A 17,661-nucleotide genomic window follows, 5' to 3' on the forward strand; every position below is an offset into this window, starting at 1 on the left:
AATCCATGGGGCATGGGGGACCATTCACAGTACACCAGAGTGCGGTGGCTAAACTAAGATGGTTTCGCACCTTCTTACAAAGTACATGGGCTGGCTTGTGAACAAATGCAAGTGTGGTTTCAAAGAAGAGTACGATAAAGATGTTTCCATTTCCAAGGTTTATCTTCTAGTGTGAGTAGAAGCTTAGGAGCATTCAAATAAATTGAGAGATTCAAACAGCATATTGTTGAATTTGATCTATATCTACCATCAAAAAGCGGCCTACCAACTTTGTAGCTCAACATGAAGAAGGTGGCAGATGTGAACAGAGAAAAAAGGGATAGCTGGGGACCTAGAGAGAGTAGTTTTGGATCACTTGTGAAATGTAATACTTGGGTAAAACAAAATAGAGAACAATACATTGAAGCTGACCCCTATGGCCTTATCATGCATCTGCCAAGCCATTGGAAAAGTTTAGTAGCTCTCACAGTAGTAGGATTATATATGTTATGGACTCCACAAAGATTCCCAATGACCCCCCTGGTCTCATTTTCTTGTTGTTTTCCTCTTTCTTGGTTACCTAGTTAACATCTACCTAACAATGCACTGAAGTTGCAGCTTTATGATGAATAGGATATGGGCCAGCTTCAACAACTAAGGTTCTAGAGATATAGAAGCCACTGTGTCATTAATCAAGTCGGCTAAGCCACTGAAGACGATTAAGCTCAGCTCGGCTGACAAAAAAAGGTTGGGTGGAAACTTCAGCAGTTGACTCAGATTACAGATAAATACGATTAATCTAACTTTCAATTTTAACAAAAAAGAGTAACTCTAAAAAAATCGATAAAAGAAGTGTCAAGCTCTTAAATTTGAAAAGCATTCCAGCTGAAATAACTAAAAGGACATGAAGACAGAAAAGAAGTATGAAGAAAATATTTTCTGCCCAACAACATCCATTAAAAGAATAACTACATTAAAAAGAATTATTATAAAAGCTTCAGACTTGTGAGAGAAATTGGCCAGATTTCTTGGGATACTAGAAAAAAGAAAAGCTAGGTGAAAAGTTAAAAATTGGCCCATTTAACTTTTCCATGAATTTGTGCATATGCTCCACCCACAGAAGTCAATGGAGGTGGGAAGCTTACCCTTAATAATTGACAGGGAGTCTACGCAATAGCCACTAACAGAAGTCTGCTACATAGTGCTTGCTGATTCAACCAGCAGCCATAACAGCTCAACAGTCAACACCATGCCTTCATAAAACTCGCATGCATGGTACCAGCAAACAGAGAAGTAGCAATCACTTGAAGATGAGCCAAGAGAAGAAACACGTACAAAAGATGGTAAATTTGCATATCTCTGCAATCCATGAATGTCTGCGATTAGTGGAAACTGTGTCACAAGATAGATAAGTGCATCACCCACTTCTGACAACCTATCAACACTAAGGTGTCAACAGCAATTACATGATCAAAGTGCGCTCTGCACATTGGAAATAAGGACCAGAACACTAACATGTTGTAGCTTGTGAGACAAAACTAACGAGAAACATCATGTTTGAAAATCATTCTTTTCCAACATATCAATGAAGGCATGGGCGCCAGAATGTTCCAAGAAGGCTCACAGAAGCTGTTGATCAAAACGAAAATGTCAGTTTTCGGATCAGTCTCCACTTTTAATAGAGTCAATGCATCATATAGTTAAAAAAAGGAAGATCATGGCTTCAGGAAAATTATCGTAATCTAACTATTTGTCCAAAGATAGCTTACAGTCAACCTCAATCTAGTGTGCACGATCATCTCACGTATCTCAATTCTATGACATGCCCTACTGACTGATTAGAAGAGTGGAAAATCTGTGGGCTGCACATCATTACCGCTGTAAAGAAGGCTTATTTGTTATTTTGGTTTGTCTTCAGAGAATAGGTTTTCCTTTTTAGTCTGTTGCACACTTACAAGCAGGGGGTGTAAAGCGAGTTTTGGCACAGGCTTGGCTAAAATTCATTTTGAGCCTTATTTTTTTGTTCAAGCTATGCTCCGCTCAATTCGAGCTAAGATCAAGCCATAAGTGAGCCTAATTTTAATCATTATATAAGCTGAGCTCATTAAGCCTTAAATGAGACTACTTTTAAGCCATAAATGAGCCGAGCCTATTTTCAAGCCTTAAACAAGCTAGCTTCAGCTTTGGCTCAATATAATAGTTATACATAGTATATTATATATATTATTTTTAAGCTTATCAAGCTGAACTTGAGCAAGTTGGTTTCAAATTAAGCTTGGTTCAAAATTAATTCAAAACCTTATTTGATATTTAGGTTTGGCTTGGCTCAATTCGAGCCAAGCCAAGTTCGAGTTGCTCATTTATTTTGACGGCTCTACTTACTAGTCACTCCGGTAGAAATATACTAGGTTGAGGTTTCAATGGAGGCATGAATTATATAGATATTGTTCCATTTGCCAGACAAACTTAACCATGCAGCGAAACAACTAAATGTTCATAAGAAGATCAACATCCTTTAGCTTGCATACCCCTAAATACATTGTACACATTGTCAGTGGATAAATAGGTTGATGTAAAAGCTAAGATGCTGAGGATGATAGATTAGGAGATGAGTTAGAAAGACAAAAAGAAGTAGGAAGAGAAGACAACATGAGAGGAGGAAAGAGGAAATAAATAAGGAAATCTATTCAGACTTCCATTCTATTTAACTAGTCAAGCAGATTAGTTTGACTGACAAAATATGTACCTAACCACTTGTCTGAACTATCACAAAGTATGAACATAAGTTGAGCGCAACTAGATCTCTATTGAGAAATGAAAAAGAAAAAATCTCACTTGCGGACTAATAATTTAAGAAGCATTATTTCAAGCTAAACTACAGCAACAGGAGTTGGTGCTTAAGTACCTTTTCCTTTTCCTTTCTTCCCTTCGAATTAGACCAGCAATTGTTGGATTGGTATATTCCTATTAAGCATGTGCCTAGTGCTGCAGTGACCATAGAGGTACATCATGTAGTTGAAGCATATCTAATTCCCTGGATTTAATATTTCTCACAACCATAGATTAGCAAGAACAAAAAATAAATCATTAACAATATCTAGAAGGTTAGGTCTTGTAATTCTTCTGCTCGTGATTTTGACATTTGATCTCTCCATCTGATAATCAAGTAATTGAAAACACACAGAATTGCTTATATCACACAAGGCTTGACTTTATGCTGCATGCTGTAAGATTATAAGGACATGACTTTGCATAATAAGTTATTGATAAACATCATCATAATTCCAAAATTCCTAGTCTCAGGTTTTTGATAGTGAAAGTAATATTGCAGAACATCAAAATCAGCATTTTCCCACCTAATTATGCAGGCTCTGAATCAGTAACTTCATGAATATTGGATCCCTAATGGCAAAGATGCAAGAAGCATGTAATAGCAAGATTTGCCCTGCATAATATATGAGATGGAGAACTCCATCATGAAACACCAAGATCACATCAAATACCACGAGCAGCCTACGGTCCTCTATCAGCTTCATTTTGTTCTTGGCATATGATAAATAGATGAGGAAAGGAGATCGATACAGTATAACTTGCCATCATAAAGGATGCAAGTTTAGTAACTATTGAATACTTGGTTAGCTCCAGTAATGGATATCTTCCCACTCAAATAAATGCTAACAGAAGCAATGATGAAAAACCTATGATTACACTTCTGATGAAAGAATACATGATGACAGAAGATCACATCAAGAACTCAAGATTGATTAGATTGTTATCAAGAGTTCTACAATGTGGGTTACCTAAACAAGTTCAACATAAGCCATTGGTGCATTATCTCTCCGCCTTGGAAGAGTTCTGATGATTCTTGTGTAAACCCCATTTCTTTCTCCATATCTGTCTTGGACTTCTGCAAACAAGTCATGGACTATCTGCTTATCATAAATGAATCCCAGTGCTTGTCTCCTCTTATGCAAATATCCATCCTTTGCAAGTGTAATCATTTTGTCTACATACTTCCTCATCCACTTGCCCTTGCTCGGGTAGTTTTTATCCTACCATGTTTCAACAGCTGTGTTGTAAGGCCACGTAAAAGTGCACACTGCTGATCGGGAGGTCTATTCAGTTTTGGAACACGTTATCTATGTCTCATTGCATAGAACTTGCTTCCATTATTAATGTTGCCAAACTCATTTTCAAAGCTTGAACTCACTGAAAAATTAAGAACAAGTTTTGACATCTACTCTCATAATCTCCCACTAAATGATAAATCAACTGATAAGTAATGAAAATTGAAAAGGTCCTATTCATGAATAGGAGGACAGTTAGAAAGGATGTGGTCTTCTATTCATCTAACTCTTAGATTTCTTCCTTTGGTGGCAATATTACATCGTCATATAAGTTGCCATTAGATCTTCCTGAATGTTGTTTACATCTAAAAACATGCATAGAAAGATCTGTTACTTGCAATAACGCAGGATAAACGAGAAGATACAAATTTCCGATTTGATTCACACGAAAATGATCAAATATCACATAGGAATCATTATATATAAGCACAGAAAAGGTCTCCAACTTATTAAAAATTTAAAACATTCCACACTGCCAATAAATTGGTCCATCACGCTTGACTAATTTCTCATTCAGCTAGAAACTTTTTACAACATATAAACATAAATAACCATTCCTATCCAATCCAATTCGAGACACTCTTCAGCTCAGCCGAACCCTAGAAAAAAATATCAAAATTACATAAAATGCCGCCGGAAATGGCGAGAACGAGCGCAAGAGATACCGGGATCAATTGAGAGAAGAGGAATCACGGGAGAGTGGCCGGAGAAAGACCGCAATCGGTTGGATCCTTTGGACTCGATCGAAGCCGCGCCGACGAAGGAAGCGAACGACGGCTCGGGATAGAGAAACCGTCGTCGAAGGAGACGAAGCTACTAGTGCCGCCACTGGAGATAAAATGGGTAAGTGCAAAGTGGCCAGTTAGTCTCATCCGTAAGGGGATTATTTTCATTTCACACCCAACTTATCTGTTTATTATAATTTACATCCTACCTTCCTTTAACTATTTGGAAAATTTGTAAATAATTCCCTCTCTTTTCATTATTCTCGATTAACTTTTGTAATTCAATTCCTGCGTTTCTTTTTCTCTAACTAGTTTAATTCCATGAAAAAGAGGAGTCCGATTATACATTTCTCAGAAGTAGAGTACTAATTATGAAATAATCAAAATATAAGGTGTTATTTGAAATTTTCCTAACTATTTTAATTCGATCCCTGTATTTCTTCAATAAAATGTTAGAAATCGAGGATCAAATTAAAAATAACTGATGCTAATAAGCGTTTCCGAGTTGTTCTTTGACAAGTCCAGCCCGGCCCATCCCAGCCCGGCCCAGCCCAGCCCGGCCTAGCCTGGCCCAGACCGGCCCTGCCCATCTAATGACACAGTTTGTTTCGCCCTCTCAACGAGCGAGAGAATAATCGAAAGGAGAAGACCCGCACGAGGGAGCGAATGAAGTGCACGCTCACGTCGAGAGGGCTCTTCGTCATCGGCCGAGTCCTCGCTCCAAATCCCACCTCATTCCTCCTCGCGCGGAAATCGATCTCTCCCCGGCGCCGACGCTTCTGCACGAGATCGGAGATGGACGCCGAGTCTTACACCTTCGGACCGTACAAGATCGATCGCAGCGAGGTCTTCTACTCCACGCCGCTCTCCTATGCCATGGTCAACATCCGACCTGTTCTTCCTGGTATTTTTCTTTTCTGTGACAAAGTTTAGTTCTTGACTGGATCAGTCAGTATGTGTATCTAATTGGATGGTGAAGTAATTAGGGGGATTGTGATCCCTAATTAGTTTGTCATGCTAGGGTTTCTTTTGTCTGAATTGCAATGAGGATAGAGGTTTCTCAAGCTTCAAGAAGCTAATGTGATTTATTTCTATTCAAATCAGTTTCGGATCCTTCCCTGTAAATCTTATCAGTTATTCTTTTGGACTAAAGAGTGATTACAAAAAGTTTTTTTTAAAAAAAGATTTATAAGTAGTGTTCATTTCATACTTAGTGCTTGTGATGGTTTTGTTTCCTTAATTTTTTGCTAATGCACTTTGTTAATCTTTTGCAGGTCATATCCTTTTCCTGAGGGACATGGAATCGTCCCCAGCTTCCACACCTTGCATTCGTCTTTCTTGAGTTCAGTGTGTTTAAGGATATTTGTAGGAAGATCATTGAGGCTGTGCATTAAAAAAAAAATCTGATTTTGATGCATTTTGTTTTCTATGACTTTATTATCCTCTTCATGATTGTCAAAATGCAGATAGCAGAGTTGCAATTGTGTGCATGGCTTCCTGCCTTGCTAGCATATCATTTCTTTTTTCATCGAAAATATTAGATCCGGCAAGAGCATTGTTTAGGGTTTAGGGTTTAGCTTTGATTTGGTGAGGCCTAGGACGATATATAGCAAGTTAATTATCCTCATAAGTGATAAGCATAACTCACAGAAGCACACATACATTTTCTCATATACAAGTATTGTGTGGTTGGGAATGCTGGGATGCCTTTACTTAAGAGTTGATTTTTTTTTAAGCTGTTCAGTGAACACATTGTTGATACTGTTATGCAACATTTGTTATACCTTGACATGATCTACATGTTCTTGTGTGCTCACGGCGTGAAGTGAAGCGCTATGTTGATCTCAGCGCTGATGAGATTAGTGATTTATGGCTGACTGCGAAGGAAGTTGGTGGCCGACTTGAGAAATACCATAATGCTTCTTCACTTACATTAAATATTCAAGTAAGCTAGAGAAGTTACTGAGCTCTTCTTTTTTTTTTAAAGTTACTACATACTGGTATTCATTTTGAAGTGAATTATGCTTTTCTCTACAATTTTTTTATGATATCAGGATGGACCTCAGGCTGGACAGACAGTTCCACATGTTCACATTCATATCATCCCTAGGAAAGAGGGAGATTTTGAAAAAAACGATGAGATTTATGATGCAGTGAGTTATGTTTTTTTATTGGTGAAATGCCAGTCTAAACACTAATGTGTTTCTGCCTGGTCTCATATTGTTATTTTTGTGACAGCTGGATGGTAAGGAGAAAGAACTGAAGGAGAAGCTTGACCTTGACATAGAAAGGACAGATAGAACTATAGAAGAAAGGGCTCATGAGGCTGATGAGTATCGTGCTCTTTTCTCATAGGAATTGCATCCGTCATGTAAGATGCGATATATCTTCTTTCCTCTTTCTTCAAAAGAATTTTAAAATGGCTTCTTATTTAGCATTGTATGCTAATCTCAGGTCTCGTCTTGACTCTTGCAGACATTCGGGTTATCAGCCTCCCTATGCATCATAGTAAATTACAAGCTTATTAACCTGGATTGCCAGGTCAAGAGAATTTCAAGATATCTTTGTAAAGGGAGATACGAGGACACTGATCACAAGACTGCTCTATATTTGTCTTAATGTTTGAGTTCAATTGCAGTGTCAAAACAATTAGCAGCTGTTATATGTCAAGTTTGTCTGATGATTATTTCTAATTTAAGTTGTACTTGTGAACTGAATTGCATCACTTGATAATGTCCACTTTCTCCATTTACTTGGGAAGTATGTTATACATGCCGAGTCACCTAAGATTATACATTGTTGCTTTCTCCTTGCAATATATTTGTTTGTAAAAGCTAATCAAGAAATGCACTTGAGTTAGCATTGTTGTGACCATGGATGAAAATACAATCATCTGCAACATTTCCCCTGATGCTATTTCAATGTTTTACAACAGGCAGTATCTTCTTATGCCGTGTGCCTATGTTCAAGATTGACATAGCTATACTAGTCAGATGAATTTTTATTTCGACTCTAATCTTTAGCCTCTTAACTCTTGTTATGATAATGTCATTCTACCTAGTTTATGATCAAGAACTTGCAAAGAGGATATGAAAGCAGTAGGAGAGAATTGTTTCTCTATTTTCTGCTATATACAATTTTCTCTGTATATAGTGGGGTTAGTAGTTTCGAAACATAAAGGACTTGAAAGGCATAAATCAATTCTACGTCTTTGGGTTCTGTGTATCATCCCTCATAATGGAAATATATGGCCTAATTCTTGTGAAATATAAGTAAAATAAGAGGAATAATCAATTCATAAATTTCAAAAATGGATGTGTATTATGCAAAAGGACCCCTAGAAAAAGAAGCCATAAGTTCATTTTCTCCTTTCCATTTGTTCTCTGAACCAAAGTTTTATTTATGAAACATCTTCCAATCTATACACATTACAATTTTCTCACATAATTAATTACCTTCCCTTGTCACCTAAAGCTCACCACTAAATAGGATTACTACTCTTTCTCTCGTTAAGAACACATGAGAGGAGTAAAAGACCTTCTACAAATCCTATCCATGATAACAACAAAAGCCATTACGAGCTTGCAGTCGACCCCCGGCTCAACCACCAGGCTGAAGACGTCTTCCCCGAGCATGACGGCGGCGCCGCCGCCACCGCCGGCCTTCTTTGGGCAAATCTTTGCGACCTCCTCGCCTTTGCTGCCTCGGATTTTACAGCATCTTCTTCTGAAACAACCTTCCATTTGGAAGCTGGGCTTCGTGGATTTGCTATCTGCAGTACTACTCCCCATGAATACCTCTGCTTCATCACTGCTTTGGAGAATAGAGCATCGCCTCATGGAGAAGACTCGCAATTTAGACCTCTTATTCGAGCTATCTTCGCATTCATATACATTCCATCGTGCATGCATGCTAAGAAACTGCAAGGATCGACGTGAAGTTTCGTGAGTGCCAAAAAATTTCTGGATCTTATAATTTACAGACTGCATTTAGCTCTTATTATCGCTAACACATTATCACGTAGTTATTTAATTATAAGTTATTGATAGATTAGACCCATTAATTGAAAGACATAACCAGATCGATTTGAGAAACCCAAAGAGTTGACCTTTTAAAAAAAAAAAAAAAAACCCTACCTGAGGCCTTAGGGATAGGAGTGCCCTTCCATCGCCATCCATGAGCACGATCTCTCCTTCAAAACTCTTGAGCCTCCTCGAATAGTTATCCACCCGAAAGGATAACATCCCCTCGCTGTCGTAAACCGAGAACCCATCCGTCCCCTGGAAAGCCATGCTCGACTTCTTCCACACCGTCCACGACGACGGCCGCCGATCTCTCGCCACACCGATCTCCGCCGCCACATGATCAACCTTGCCCTGCGTTGGATGAACTCTACTCATCTTTGCTACAAAAAGATTGAGCTAGCTAAGAGAAAGAGAGAGAACAAAAACTTATATGAGGTTATGGAGGAAATAAAACTAAGGTGGGTTACATATATACTAAGGTTTTCGTACGTTCTCTTTTAGGATCAACATGGATTTGTGAATGGAAGTTACGTAGGATTTGAACTTTATGATCCCATCTCCAAGCCGAAGCATATAATATTAATAGTAGAGATACAAAAATAATAGGATAAATTAAAGGTTACATAAATATATATTTATATATGTCATTAGATGAACGTTGTAGTACTCGAATGAGAAAAAAAAAGGATGGCATGTTTCCCATGATCTAATATATGATGCATGGCTAAGATTAGTCATCATGGACTCGTGTGCATGGTGCTTCAAAAGAATAAGACTCGTTCGAAGTAAGCATTGGAAGCAGAGAGAATAAAGATTCGCAATTTTATTCTCTCTTTCCACGTAGCTTCCCATGTGTTGGATTAATGCTCTCCACATCATGCATAGCTTTTCCATGTTTTTGGTGGCTTGCATGTGTTTGGATACGTGGGAAGTGAGAAAATTGTCTGCAGCCCTGGATGCAGGAATTTCCTGCAACAGAACACTTGGCAACCCTACCGCTGCCAAATCAACGAGAGGAAAACAAAACCCTCTAAAATTTACAACCCTAAATGAAACTCTATTATTTTTAAGCTGGTATGTTCAAAGTTAGTAGATGCATGCAACTGATACATTGACGTATATAAGCTTGCACTGAATCCCAATTTGACCGTGAGCCGGCCCTCGACAAAATTTGTTATTATATTTTGTTAGTGTGATGGATTACTTTGTCAATAGATGTCAGCAGTTATCCAGTTTTTTTGTTCCATTTAATTTTCCAGTCAGAAACCTGGGGCTTATGAAACAGATAAAAATAGAAGTAATGGCTTAAAGTTTTATGCATTCTTCCTTTAGGGGCTGAATAAAATACTTGTCGGTCGATTACTAGCGCTATGGGAGTCAGATAAGGTGCTCTGAGAACCCGGATAAAAGCTCGGATAAGTTCCCTCACATGCAATCTTTATAATATAACACACATACTCTTTCCAAATTTTATGAGGATTTCATTTTTTTTTTTGCCTTCTCGTCCAATGATGGAAATTTTGAATTTGAATTTGAATTCTGTAACTGTTGTTTGGTAGCTCTTTTTATAATAAGTGCTAAAGCTATTGGACAAAGTGAGTAAGTATATATATTCATGGGGTCTTGTTTGACTTATCTATTTTGTTGCCATTGGAAGAATTCACAATGCACATTAATCTATCATGAAGTGGATGGAGATTTAGAGTAAGAACAGGGAGTAAGACAAATGCAAGAGATCTCTTTGACATTCCCAAAGACATTACAATGTAGCATTCATCATCTAATTTGATACCTAGCCAGCCATCTGAAATTGACTCCCTTTTGACAAAATAAAGTAAAATAAAAGGTAATAAAATAAATAAAGGAGCAATACTACAGTGGCTCCACTGTAGGGCATGAGATTTTCTATTAAACCTATAGCCTTGAATAGGGGTGACAAAACTTGACCCGACCCGATAACCCGACACGATAACCCGACTGTTAATCAGGTTTGGGTTTAGATTAATCGGGTTCGGGTCATAAACGGGTCAACCCACCTAACCCGATTATTAATTGGGTCGTGTTCGGGTTTATGCCTTTGACCCGCTTGACCCGTTTAACCCGTTTAAGTAAACGGGTCGGGCGGGTCAGGTGGGTCGGGTGACCCGTTTAACCCGTTTAGTTTTAATATTGTATGAATTATTAGGATTGTATTTGTGTAATACACCATTTATATATAATAAATCAGTAAATATTAAATTTTATATATGATTTGTATTAAACGGGTTAGACGGGTCGTGTTAGCGTGTCGTGTTAACTTGACCCGTTTATTAAACGGGTTAGGCGGGTCGTGTCGTGTTACCCGTTTATCAATCGGGTCGTGTTCGTGTTTACTAAATGCAACCCGTTTATTAATCGGGTCATGTTCGTGTCAAGGTAATGTTGACCCGACCCGAATCTGACCCGACCCGAACCCGCTTAACCCAACCCGATTGCCACCCCTAGCCTTGAATGATATACTCTTCCTAAGATAAATGACTAAAAAGGTCCCAAATTGTTTCTTAACACAATTAGTTAACTAATTCATAGATTTGTTAGCTTCTCGATAAACATGTATACTAATATATCAAAATATATTTTGAAAAAAAAATTAAAGAGGAGGAGAGATATATTAAAAGTGGAGAAAGATCTGGATGATGTGACGCTAGTGTGGGCTATTGGTGGATGAGTTCAGTAGGAACAATGCATCTGCCGACTTAGATGTCCAGAAGAAAGGTGGCAAAATGTTTGAGATTAAAGACAAGATTAGGTTAAAGACAATCACTTTTAAGACGTTGGTCAATTCCTCTAATCCGAGTGTTCGTAAATGGTGAGATCTCCATATAACGTAAACGCGATGCATGACGTACGTGATGAAGTAGAAGGAAGAAGTCTGCTGATCAATTAAAGTTAAAAGACTCAAAAGCACTTTTAATTAAGATAATAATTTGTAGGGTTGATTACGTACGTATAGTGTATAGATCCTTAAAGTATTGCTCATTTTTATATTATCTCTTTTTCTTTACACTTTATTTATTTATTTTTTAACTATCTAATATCTCTGTCTTTCTTAATAATATTAATGATAAATATTAAATTACCATCAATATATATATTTTTTCTCATTATTTCTTTAAAAATAAAAGTAAAATATTAATTACGTCATATTTTTAATTAAAAATAAATAAAATTGACGAATAAGAGGAGGATTATTGTCGAGGTTTTTCATAGTTGAGGTTGCCACCAAAAAATATATGCACATACAATAGTTCGGGTTTCTAGGTATAACTATCCAAATTTCTATAAAGAGGGGGCTTAATTTGTAAAAGGTTTATCTATAATATAATTAAATGTAGGGTGCTACTTATAATTTTCTGTAAGATTAAAGGAGCATTTGTTCTCGTGCTTAGTATTTCATATCAATTAGTTTATTATTGAGTTATAAATTACGTCAGCTTACAAAGAAAACCTTGGCCTTCAATCGTGTTTGCTAAATTGAGATTAACTTTTGGTGCCACGGGCGTCCAGAAGAGTCCATCAATCGCCAGTGAAATTAGCTTTAGATGATGATTAAAAATATAGAAAAATTTATATATAACACTCTGCTTTATAATATAATTATAATTTATATCCTATATTTTTATTATTTATAAATCGAGCTTTACGGTATAATAAATATGTGCTCTGAGTTAGTTTTTTTTTTTCTAAAAAGATTAAAATACTTTTATTTCTAAACTAACTAAAATATATACTAAGAGTATTTTCATAATTTTTTTAGTATAATTAATTTAAATCAGAAATTTAATTAAATTTAACTAACGGATCTAAAAATAGAATATTTTCTACATATATTTATTAAATTATAGGACTCGATTTATAACTAATAAAAAATTATAGGATGTAAATTATAATTTTATTAAAAGAGAGTGTTATATACTAAAACAATCATCTTCAAGGTTAATGGCAAATGCTTATATCCATGCAAGAGAATTGCAATCCCACATAAGAGTTTAAAGAAGTTTCGTACACAATCCATCCATCCAAAGAATACTTGAAAACTATGACCATCAAGCTTTAAGTTTGATCAAAACTAAACACAAAATTTTGAAAGCAATTGCAGTACCACTGCCATGGTTTAAAGGAGGAGAGAGCAGAAGAACCTGGTACTCCAGAGTAGAATCTTAGTTCAACTTGCTTTCATTACTTAGCAATAAACCCAGCCCATTTGGCAAGGGTTGCCGCAGTTACAGATACATAAAGATGGGAGGCAAGAAAATAAAACGAGTCAGAAATCAAATACCACACAGATCAAAATTTACATCGAAAGCTGGGTGAAGGAACAAAAACCCACAGGAGCTGAAAGACATGTACATGGAAGAAGCACGATAATAGGGTTGTCAATATACAAATGAACCTATTCCCAGATAGTAGAGTAGAAGATTCACCTCACTCTGCATGCTGGAACAGCTGTGGAACATCTCGGACCTGGAGTTGGTGTAGAGTTGATGGTGCCACCTGTGAGTCTGTGGCGGATCCGATTACCGGGAAGTACATTGCTAGGTAGGGACTGGATTGTGGTCTCCCTTGCATTGCTTCCCTGCAATGGCCCAAGGGTCTCCACAATGTCAGTCATAAGGGGCCTCGCTTTCGGGTTATGGCTCAAGCAGTAGTAGGCCAGGCTGCAAGCCTTTTGAGCAGCTCTAACTGAGTACTGATCTGCCAACCTGGGGTCGATGACAGACAGAAGCTTTTTCTTGTCATTGAGCTTCGGGCGAGCCCAATCAACCAAGCTCTGCTCCTTGCTGGGGCGCGTTTTGTCCACGGAGCGCCGACCTGTCAGGAGTTCGAGGAGGACGACTCCAAAGCTATAGACATCACTTCTTGCTGTCAAGTGACCTGTTCATGAATGCGGTATGCGGTTCAAATAACAATAATACATGGACGAAAATGAAATGATAACGCATGGCAATTTAGAACACATGGAAGGAAAAGAAAAGGAAGAAGTGAAGTAAGAAGTATTAATTAGAAAGACCACACAACATACCAGGATGGCTATCCAAAAGACAACACCAATACATTTTGACCACATTTTCTTACCTCCTTCAGTTTACCCAAGAAGAAACTTTTAGGAATTCGAAGGATTTGTCATTTTGTCATTTAGAACACATGCTCACAATAGGTAAGCATATCCTAGTGGTAGAGAACCAAAAGTAAGACCATAATACTAATCAAAGCAACTTTACAGTGTTAAGAGTCAGTACCAGTCATTACATATTCTGGGGCAGCATAACCAAAGGTGCCCATCACCCGTGTTGATACATGGGTCTCATCACCTTGTGGCCCGGCTTTTGCAAGGCCAAAGTCAGACAGTTTAGCAGCATAATCCTATGTTTGGGTGGAAGAGAATCAGCACACCGTATCGAATATTTTGCAGATTCAACAATAAGCATGTGAAGAATGGAGAAGAATGAACTAAACATAAACACAAGATTGTTACTTAACAGAGTCCAACAAAATATTTGAGGTCTTAAAATCTCGGTAGATAACTGGCCTTTCTGCATTGTGAAGAAAAGCTAACCCTTTGGCAGCACCCAATGCTATCGACATTCTAGTTGTCCAAGATAACGGTGCGGCCGTCTCTGAGAACATTAATGAAGAAAGTGATGTTTGGCAGATCTTTTCCCTATAACATGATAAAAGAACTGAAGGCAGAATAAAGTATTCCAGCATGTTATTGTCGTAATACTCTCTTCAACTAAATGCCAATTGTTGCAAACTTGCAATACTGTTTATAAACCATAAAGTATAAAAATTATCATGCATAACATAATACTGAAGGACTAAAAATAGAGAATAATAGCAAAAGCATGAAAGGCCACATCATCCATAAAGTTTGAACAACTTATAAGATGACGGAAACAAAATAATGAGTTCTAACTGTATATCTGATAGGACAGAGAAAGCCGATAGAGAGAAGAAGAGAAGTCGATTTTGTATGATTTCTGGTACATTCCTGAGTTAGTAGATGACTTTTAGATATTTATTAAATAGAGACAGCAATATACAACAATCTCCTATCTCAAATAATTTCTTATGAATCTCCTCTTCAGAGCTTCGTTGTTACACATCTTAGTTAAAGATGCAGACCCATTTATTTCATCTAGTATGCAATAAAATACCTTTATTTTTCTTAGAGGATACTTTCTATCCTTATTTTCCAATAATCTTCAGCAACAAACCTAGTTTAGAAATGACTTGAAACAAAATCAAGAAAATAATTACAAGTGAAGTTCAACAGATAAGAGAAAAGGCAAAATATTGCAGAACGCTTACTTACTCAGAAGTCAGAACTACATCAGGTAGAATGACAAAGCAGAAAACCAGTCCAAAAGGAGTACATATCTTCTCATATAGCAGATAAAATATCAAAATAATCTGTATAGGCTGCTAATAAGTGGAGATAGATTCAGAATATGTCTAACTACTGTAGACAACAGTAAGGAGGAAACATCTCTCAGCAGAACTTTTGTCTTGAAACAAGGTGTTGAAATACCTCTGGCATACATTTGCTTCCATCACATATGAATCAGAAGGTATTGAAACAGAACGGAAAGGTAATGCATAGCACTTGGCGTAAAAAGCTATCAAGAAATGCATCCCAAAGACATGGATGGAGTCTTACTTCGAAATAAGTGATTCTCAAGACTGCCTCGGAACATGAACTCATAAACAAGCAGGCGATGATCATCCTCACAGCAGTACCCGATCAACTTTACTAGATTAGGATGTCTTAGCTGCCCTAAAAAGTTAACCTCCGTCTGGTAAAACAAGAAAGATGAACTCAAGAAGCATCTCAAGGAGCCAAACCTCGATTAAGTACTTTTGGCAGCAAGAACTTTGTAAAACTAATTAGACAAGCTTCCGGATAAGAAGCATTTCCCATTTTGACCCAAGAAAATATTTAGAGGAAAATATACTGCTTTACAGATCTGCCATTTATGGTGCATGTGGCAGTAAGCCAAGCTAGCTAATTGATGGTGCTGTGCTGAGGATCTAATCTGACTGTGAACAAGAAATAGCCATGAAATAACACTTACGAGCCATTCTCTGTGTCCCTGATGACCATCCTTGTTAAGGACCTTGACAGCAACAGGAAGTGATTTGAGGCCAACTCTCACATTCTCATCTATGTATCCCTTGTAGACAGTACCAAACCCACCTTCACCTAGAACATAATCTGCACGGAAGCTCTTTGTGATGGTCTCCAGCTCGAATAATGTGAATGCAATGACATTAGTGTATATTACAGTATTTCTTGAATCTTCAAAATTTCTAGGGGTCGACGGATCACTAATGTCCAAGAAGGAGCGTGTATGTTTCTTCTCTGGGAGTTGGAACATTTGCAGATGCTGAACTGCAAGTAAGGAAATAACAAAGACGAACTAATCAGCAACTGGACACTTTCATAGTAGCAAAACTTTGGGAAACCTACTATAGTCACACTATATTAATATATTACAAATGCCAAAATGGGCGTAAAATTTAGCAGCGGACAATTTTGCCTACTGCAAGCTATGGCGAATTATATAAAACTTGTTAATAATCCCCAATTAGCTAAACATATTGTGTTCAATATGCTCAAAATTAAGCATGTGTTTAAGAAAAAAAAACATAATAATTGGAATTCAACCACACTCAAAATGACCAGCGACTGATAAAATTCACCAGTCAAATAGTTGCACAATATTTACAAAATAAAACATTCTTCACATTGCCTTCATGAAATCCAAACTCCGGTAGTAAAGTGCCATCAATAGAGAAGAAAAATGCAAACCTAGCCCAAAAAGGAAAAGAGATACAGGAGATTCAGAATTGACCCCTTTCTAAATATTTTGAGAAACATAATGACCCTCGTATGGTAACCACAAACAAAGATCAAATACCAGTAAAGAAAACCAGATTGCAACATCAAGAAAATCAAACAGAATGGTGCCTAAAAATCGAATCTTGAACAAAACCCACTTGAGAGAATTAAGTTCTACAACAAAACCAACAGCCAAGTAGGTAAAGCAACATGGCCAACAAGTATACACCCCAAAAAAGAAGAGACTTAGGGGAGAAGATGAGCGCATGCCGCAGCAATGCTCCACGACGTACCTTGGGCTTGAGCAGCGACGACGGCATTCTCTTCTCTGGTTCCACAGTTGCCCATCCTTCACACCCTCTTCTCATAACTCCCCACCTCGTCCCCTAGCTTGATACGCCTCACAAGGCCCCACCTTGGAAGCAAACAAGAAGACCCAAGTATAAATTAGAGACAGCGAGATAGAGGAGAGGATAATCGGAGAGAGAGAGAGAGAGAGAGAGAGAGAGAGAGAGAGAGAAGAGATTTTACTAGGTTGGTATACCAACTTCTTCCTATCTTTTACTTTTCTTTCTGCAGTCTCCTTTCTCACCGCGACCACCAAAACAAGGCCACCACCTCCACCTCTCACGCTGCGCTCGCTTTAATTAAGAAGGAATTCCTCTGTGCGCGAGAGTTATGTGTGTGTGTATGAGAGAGAGAGAGAGAGAGAGAGAGAGAGAGAGAGAGAGAGAGAGAGAGAGTTGGGATAAAAAAATTAAATAAAGCATGTGAACTCATTTACCATGCTACTACTCTCCTCATTAATATCTGGATATAAAATTTTATATAGTTTTGGACATTGGTACGAATGAATTAGGGCTCGGCATTGAGCCAACTGAGCTGAACCACTTGTCGGCCGGAAATTGGATTTTAAAAGGTTG

General features: G+C 37.6%; 3 protein-coding genes and 1 long non-coding RNA gene across 7 annotated transcripts; 1 reads left to right on the plus strand and 3 right to left on the minus strand.

Annotated features, from left to right (window-relative positions):
• Nucleotides 1-941: 941 nt before the first annotated feature.
• LOC140761407 (uncharacterized) lies at nt 942-4,963 on the minus strand. Its single transcript, XR_012104571.1, has 3 exons — nt 4,772-4,963; nt 2,885-2,964; nt 942-1,608 (listed from the first exon to the last, which is right to left on the minus strand). It is a non-coding gene; the product is annotated as an uncharacterized lncRNA (long non-coding RNA).
• Nucleotides 4,964-5,461: 498 nt separating this feature from the next.
• On the plus strand, nt 5,462-7,601 carry LOC140761076 (bifunctional bis(5'-adenosyl)-triphosphatase/adenylylsulfatase FHIT). Of its 2 annotated transcripts, none has more exons than XM_073098260.1 (5): nt 5,462-5,737; nt 6,630-6,776; nt 6,886-6,984; nt 7,070-7,202; nt 7,286-7,601. In XM_073098260.1, exons 1-4 carry the CDS (start codon nt 5,498-5,500, stop codon nt 7,184-7,186), a joined length of 603 nt encoding a protein of 200 aa, XP_072954361.1. In that variant the 5' UTR covers nt 5,462-5,497; the 3' UTR covers nt 7,187-7,202; nt 7,286-7,601. The 2 variants fall into 2 exon arrangements, with proteins under 2 accessions (XP_072954361.1, XP_072954360.1); XM_073098259.1 differs by having other exon boundaries at nt 7,307-7,601.
• Nucleotides 7,602-8,202: 601 nt separating this feature from the next.
• Nucleotides 8,203-9,332, minus strand: LOC140761516 (protein LURP-one-related 5-like). Its single transcript, XM_073098875.1, has 2 exons — nt 8,968-9,332; nt 8,203-8,751 (listed from the first exon to the last, which is right to left on the minus strand). Exons 1-2 carry the CDS (start codon nt 9,229-9,231, stop codon nt 8,341-8,343), a joined length of 675 nt encoding a protein of 224 aa, XP_072954976.1. The 5' UTR covers nt 9,232-9,332; the 3' UTR covers nt 8,203-8,340.
• A 3,716-nt stretch (nt 9,333-13,048) lies between these two features.
• Nucleotides 13,049-17,425, minus strand: LOC140761718 (probable serine/threonine-protein kinase PBL8). 3 transcript variants are annotated; one of them, XM_073099162.1, is made up of 7 exons: nt 17,270-17,425; nt 17,032-17,153; nt 15,972-16,288; nt 15,557-15,692; nt 14,377-14,513; nt 14,136-14,259; nt 13,049-13,770 (listed from the first exon to the last, which is right to left on the minus strand). In XM_073099162.1, the coding sequence occupies exons 2-7, from the start codon at nt 17,084-17,086 to the stop codon at nt 13,316-13,318; spliced, it is 1,224 nt and encodes a 407-aa protein (XP_072955263.1). In that variant the 5' UTR covers nt 17,087-17,153; nt 17,270-17,425; the 3' UTR covers nt 13,049-13,315. The 3 variants fall into 3 exon arrangements, with proteins under 3 accessions (XP_072955263.1, XP_072955265.1, XP_072955264.1); XM_073099164.1 differs by having other exon boundaries at nt 17,287-17,419; XM_073099163.1 differs by having other exon boundaries at nt 17,283-17,383.
• Nucleotides 17,426-17,661: the final 236 nt, after the last annotated feature.

Source organism: Typha angustifolia, chromosome 6 (assembly GCF_048772165.1).
Source record: "Typha angustifolia cultivar Huaian chromosome 6, ASM4877216v1, whole genome shotgun sequence".
Lineage (NCBI taxonomy): Eukaryota > Viridiplantae > Streptophyta > Magnoliopsida > Poales > Typhaceae > Typha > Typha angustifolia.